This window comes from Hipposideros armiger, unplaced genomic scaffold (genome assembly GCF_001890085.2).
Source record: "Hipposideros armiger isolate ML-2016 unplaced genomic scaffold, ASM189008v1 scaffold_14, whole genome shotgun sequence".
In the NCBI taxonomy this organism is placed as follows: domain Eukaryota; kingdom Metazoa; phylum Chordata; class Mammalia; order Chiroptera; family Hipposideridae; genus Hipposideros; species Hipposideros armiger.
The window spans coordinates 1,377,144-1,383,966 of NW_017731364.1; the positions used below are offsets into that span (position 1 = coordinate 1,377,144).

General features: G+C 37.9%; 1 protein-coding gene across 1 annotated transcript in view; it reads right to left on the reverse strand.

Annotated features, from left to right (window-relative positions):
• Positions 1-6,823, reverse strand: part of MCCC1 (methylcrotonyl-CoA carboxylase subunit 1) — a 52,267-nt gene that overhangs the window by 43,377 nt on the left and 2,067 nt on the right. Inside the window, exons 2-4 of the mRNA XM_019668226.1 lie at positions 5,412-5,458; positions 4,072-4,208; positions 3,033-3,128 (exon numbers count right to left, since the gene is read on the reverse strand). Coding sequence (XP_019523771.1) covers positions 3,033-3,128; positions 4,072-4,208; positions 5,412-5,458 — 280 coding nt within the window. The remainder of the gene's footprint in view (positions 1-3,032; positions 3,129-4,071; positions 4,209-5,411; positions 5,459-6,823) is intronic.

Here is a 6,823-nt window from a genome sequence, read left to right on the forward strand (position 1 = left end):
CCATCACTGCCTTCACTTTATCCACATTAAATATTTTTCTCCTTTGAACACCAAGCTTGTTTTCATCTCAAAGTTTTAGCCATCCCATCTGCCTGCACCTTCCTCTTCAAGCTCTTCATATGGCTGACTCCTCATTGGTTAGGTCTCTGTTCAACTGTCACCTCCTCAGAGAGGCCTCCACTGACCTCCCTATTTAAAGGCATCTCCCAACCAGTCTTTATCCCTTTATTCTGCTTTACTTTCTTCCCACCAATTATAACATTCTTAGTTGTATTACCGTATTTGCCGGCGTATAAGACGACTGGGCGTATAAGATGACCCCCTAACATTTCCACTCAAAATACAGAGTTTGTTATATACTCGCCGTATAAGACTACCCCCTCTTCCGCACACCTTCCACACACCAAATAAAAGGTAAAACAATATCAGATTTGATTTAAACATTTTAATTTATAATGAACGGTATGTGGAATGAAGTGGGCGGGCATTGGGAGGCCACTAATGGCACGGGGCAAGCACTATGGGCAGTCTATCTGAAGTGTACCTGGCGTATAAGACGACCCCCCACTTGGAGGCATATTTTTCAGGGCCAAAAAATCGTCTTATACGCCGGCAAATACGGTATTTCTTTACTTGTTTAAGAATTTATTATCTGTCTCACCTACCAAAGTGTAGCTTCATGGAACAGGAACTGTGTTATTATTCATTGCTGCATCTGTGCTTAGAAGCTGACACCAAGCAGGAGGCCAGTTAATGCTTGCTGAGAGCATAAATGCATGAATGATAAGGGGAAAGAGCATTTCAGGCAGGTGGAACAATATAAGCAAATGCTTAGAGAAAGAAATAAGTATGGTGTGTAAAGGAGATGGAGAAAAGTTTATTGTAGTTATAATAAATAACTGGCAATGAGAAATAAGTTTTGACAGATATTGGAAACTCTTTTAAATGCTAGGCTGAAGACTGAACTTTATCGGGTAATCACTGAAGATTTACTCACTGAGGGACAGGATGAGAGAGGGGTGAGATTATTTTTAAAAAGAGAGAAAGCAGAGGATAATAACGAAACAAGTGTTTAAGAAACATTCATAGTGGTATGGAGAACTCACTGGATGGGTAAGGGATTTAGAAGTAGGGAAACCAGCTGAGAATCAAAAATCCAGGTAACAGATCATAAGGCCTGGCTGTGTGATCAGAAAGAACTATTGGGTCATCGAAAAAGTCATGATGCATATTTGCGACAGATTTTTGGAAGTACTAGAGTCATTCGCATCTATGTTATTGCTATGTCACTTGACAGCTGACAGTGCTAGCTTCACTCTAAAAAAAAATTGAGAGATTTTGTTGAGTTTTGGAGATTTTACAACAAGTTGAATATGGAAGACCAAGCTGTGCATTTTTGCCATATTTTACTGTTTTACTTCCATAAAGGGAAGAACATACGTCAAGCTTGTGAAAAGTTGCATAAACTTTACAGTGACAATGTTCTACAAGAACATCAGTGCCAATGATGGTTCACGAAATTCTGTTATGGTGATTTTGATCTCAACGATGCTCCTCGGTCAGAGAGGCCCACTGAAGTTGATGACGACAAAATAAAGGCATTGATCAAGTCAAACCCACATTACATGACATGAGAGATTGCAGAAACATTGAACATCCATCATTCAAGCATTCACGACCACCTGAAGAAGCTGGGATACATAAGCAAGCTCGATATTTGGGTTCCACATGAACTCAAAGAAGTTCATTTGACGGTGCGTATAAACATCTGCAATACGCTCATTAAACGTGAGGAAAACCATCCTTTTTTGAAGCGACTAATAACTGGTGATGAGAAGTGGATTGTTTACAACAATGTGATGCAAAAACGATCTTGGTCCTGACATGATGATTCGCCTCAAACGATATCGAAACAGACATTCAAGAGAAAGGTTATGCTGTCAGTGTGGTGGGATTTTAAAGGTGTCGTGTTTTTCAAGCTCCTACCAAGGAACTAAACAATCAATTTGAATGTGTACTGTCAGCAATTGGACAGTTTGAACGAATCCATCCATCATCCAGAAACATCCAGAGCTTGTTAATTGTAAAGGAGTTGTGTTCCATTGAGACAACACGAGATCACACACAAGTTCGATCACCTGTCAAAAATTATTGGAGCTTGGATGGGATGTGTTGCCACACCCACCATACTCGCCTGACCTTGCGCCATCAGACTTCCACCTGTTTCGCTCTCTTCAAAAGTCTTTGCGTGGTATAACAGTCAATTCAGATGAGGCTGTAAATCAGCACCTTATTCAGTTTTTCACAAATAAGACAGGTCCTTCTATGAACGAGGAATTATGAAGCTCACTGAAAGATGGCAAAAGGTTATCGAACAAAACGGGCAATATATCATTGATTGATCTTTGTTCTTTATATAAATAAATGACCTTTGAAAAACATAGACAAAATACGTCATGACTTTTCCGACAACCCAATACTTCCGGAAACATTTTGAAACAAATTCAACACAAGTTGGTTCCTATTTTATTTTATTTATTTTCCATTTTTTCTCTTTTATTTTGAGGGGTGAATAAGAGATGTAAAAATATCAACTATCTGAGTCTGGAATATTGGAAAAAGAGGTAGTGGGGCCCTAGAATGAGACTGGGAAGTCAAGAGGGAAAAAGATTTCTTTTGATTATGTTTTACCTTGTAAATTAGAGAACCATCTAGTTCCCCCAATGTTCCCTTGATGTTCCTAAGATCTGAATTTGAAGGTGAAAGGGCTGAATTCCCTCTTAATTTTAATTTGTAATTTAGACCCTCCCTCCCATTTCCCAAAAGATATAAAATATGCAGGATTCAGTAAGAAGGTAGAGTGGCTGAGGAATGAGAAGAGACATCCCTAATTTATAATTACAACCCAATAATCAAATGTAAAAATCTCGGGAAAGGCTAAAAATAGAAAATGAGTTCCATAAATAAGTCGTTTTGTGAAAATTGTACAATACTTATTCCTTTTGTATTATACATCTCTTCATGACTCTTACCTGGGCAGCAGAGATCTTGGCCACTTGAATGATTTTCTCCATAGAAAGGTAGCTCTGCTGAGAGGGGGCAGGACCAATGAAATATGCTTCATCTGCCTGTTTAAGAAATATTACATGCTTAAAAAACCACACACCTAGTACACACTAGTACACTACACAGAACTGCGTCAGGGTCATCGTATTATTATAACTAACTAAAAACGCTGGCTCCCCTAGAACAATGCAAGAACCGAGAAACAGAAGTACCAGCTCATATCGGTGTTATAAAAATAAGCCAGCTTGGAATCTTTTGCATGAAGAAGATGTGAAAACTTGATTTTCATGGATAAATTACACACTAGAATGAAATTAAAGTGTCTTAGGATAGAAAGCAACAGGAATTAGTCATAGAATGAGAAAGAAAGTGGCTAGAGAGCTGCACGGGCCTGCTGTGCCATGCTGAAAGCGCAGGGGAAGCCAGTCATCAGGAATCGCTGTCAGTGACTGGAGTCTTGCTGTGGGCATAAAGATGGTCAGCAGCTGAATTCACCCACGCCTGGGTTCTGTCTGGTGGATAATAGCTAGTTATGGTTGACAACACTTATAAACCTCAGGGGAGTAGAGGCCTTTTAGTTGTAATTTTCCAGTGAAGCCAAGGCTCTGAAACATTGAGTGACTTGTCTAAGATCCCTTGGCCAGTCAGTGGTAGTTGCTAAGACTAGAATCTTAATTCTTCTCCTTGAACATCAGGGATCTGGGTATGTGCCACTCAAAGTGTGATCTGTGCTCCAGCCACAATCCGTGAGCAGTTTTAATCTGTCTTTGATCATAGAACCTTGCCTGGAAGTCCACTGTACCACCACAAAGCACAGTGTCTCCTTCAACTGATGTGATTGGAAAATGTTCCCAAGAAGAATTATTCGTGAGCAGTTTCAACTTACCTACTTAAACACTGTTAACATTAACACATATAAACTGTCAACATGAAGAACTAAAATAGTGACACACTGAACAAATATGATCACTTACAAAATTCAACTTCCGGTTTTGAACAACTTACCATGTCCACGTGCATGGAATGCCTGTCAGCCTCGCTGTAAACAGCCACGGACTGTACACCCATTTTTTTGGCTGTTCGCATCACCCTGCAGGCAATTTCTCCTCTGTTGGCAATGAGGACCTTGGTAATGTTTTGTCCTGTTTAAAACACCACGAAATCATACCAAAATGTTATTGGGAGCACGGAATGAGATTGTGAAATTATTCTATGCTATTAACCAGCTGATAAACATTTGTTTTGATAAACAGCATAACAGAACGTAAAGTAAGCATTTTAACTAAGACAGTGCATTGCTTTGCACTGAAATTCAAGATACCCTAATTAACAGAAACTCTTACTCAGCTTTTTCAACTTAAAATAGAATTAAAAGATGCCTTGTTATGCCAAGATCAAATTATAATAATTATTTTTAAGTAAGTACTTTCTATGTTCCAGGTCCTGTGCTATAGAAAGACTATCTGGACTTAAATCCTCACAATAATCATATGATGTGGACACTTCATATTATTATTACCTCAATTTTAATGATGAAGAAATCAAGGTTGAAAGAGATATTACTTTCCTGAAATTATATAGTTATAGAAACGATGGATCTAGGATTTGAACCAGATCCAAGATTTGAACCCAGAATTTGCACTCTTAGACACTCTTTTGCTCTGAACACAGGGATGTGTGGTTCTCTTACAATATAAGTGAATATGGCACCAGTGCTATAATGACATGATATTGTCTTAATATAGAAGATCCATCATCACACATGAAATAAATGCTCTTTGACAGTTTATAATAGTTATTTTTCTGAAAAAATAAGGTTTTATTTTATTTGAAACAGCATTTTGCAACAGAGATCTACAGAGCCTAAGAACTGTCTGTCACAGGTCACAGGGGCTGCTGGGATTAAGGATGCATATATATGTATGTGGAGGGAACTACACCCCATCAAGCAAAAGTTACATTTTAATACTTTATAGTTGAAAATTCTATGTAAAGTTTTATAAGAAAAAAGTTTCTGCTACTTAAAAGCAGTGTTATAAAGCATTGATTTAGACCATCACAGTTGTCTTTTTCAATTCAATACATTATGAGAGCCAGGCAGAACTAACAACATAAATATAAAATTTTCTCCATTATTTCCCTACATTTTTTAGACTCAACAGCAAGAGATTTGACATAAAAGAGGTGAAAACCATGACTCAATACTAAGAAAATTATGAAAAGCCGAAATTTCAAAATTATATGAGAACTAATTCTATTATGTACAAATTAAGGGATTAAACATTTCCCTTTCTTAATTCACAATCTGAAGTAAAGCCAAATAGTATAATGAAGACTGTTAGTACCTGTGGTTGTTGTATACTTCATGGTTCTTTGCTTCCAAGCCCATCTCCTATAAAATGAGTCCAAATGGAGTTATAATTAAACAGGATATGCAAGATCAGTCAGCATGCATTCAAAATAGTCTAAATTTTGCAAAACTTGAAAGCTAGTCCAGACATGACCTTAATTAAACCTTAAGCCTACAAAGTGATTTGTTAAGACGTTCTTTGTGGAAAGAAAACTAATCTAGAAATCAGAAGTCACAGTTCTGGCTGGTCTCTCTGGCGGTACGTGTCCTTGAATAGATCATTTCACCTGCTTGCTCGTGAGGCTGGCATATGACCACAGAGGGAGTCAAAGATGGCTGACTGCAGAGCCAGCATACTTCAAGATCGTCTAGTCAGCTTTCTTCAAACTTTTTTGACTAGAACTCAAAGTAAAAACTGTATTTGACTTCACAACCAAGTACACATACAAAACAGAAGTTTCATAAAAGACGACTTTCCCTGCATTTTGTTTCTATTTCTATTCTGTTCTATTTTATTAAATAAAATATGCTGGTCAAACTACAGTTTGAAGCATGCCAATCTCACCTCTCCCTTTGATAAGACAGGTTTGAAGGGTAGAGGAAAATGTTTTCTCCTCGTCATAAGGCAATCTACACACTTACTGTCCTATGATGCACACTCAAACAGATGTTACCATCCATGAAGGGCTGATGGGAAGATCCACAGCTAATTTAACACTAGACTCCCACAGACAGTCTCCTCAGGAGGCCACTGCTTTCCCATCTTTCCAATTCAGCATACATCACTTTCTTGATCTTTAAGGAAGGGGATTAACTTTCCTGACATTTATAAGGTATTTTCTAGTTCGTAGCATCTTCGCATCATACTCTTCAGATAGGTTTCTGATAAGATTCAAGGCCTGTGCTGGGTAGATGTGTCTATAAAATGGCTGCTTTTTGTTAAACCCAGGTTAAGACTCTTAAGTTTCAAGGCCATTGCTGACCTAAAGTTTTCTTCTGCCACTTTCTAGTGAAGACAGACAGACAGACAGACAGACAACCGCACACATATACTCATACAGCACTTAACTATAATCCTCAATCCCAACAATATTCTCATTGGTCTATTCCATTTTGCACCATTATATAAGCTATAATTTAAAACAATGGCTTAAAAAACAAGATTAACAAGTTGCTTTCATAAAATAATTCCATCCTGATCAAGGTAACTTCTATACCAGCTTATTCTCATTTCTAAAACTCTACCACTAGATTCCCATTCTCTGAGTTACTAGAGAACCATGATCTAAATAGAAATGTAAACACCCTCTATACTAGTGGGTCTCAACCTTCCTAATGCCGCGACCCCTTAATACAGTTCCTCATGTTGTGGTGACCCCCAACCATAAAATTATTTTCGCTGCTACT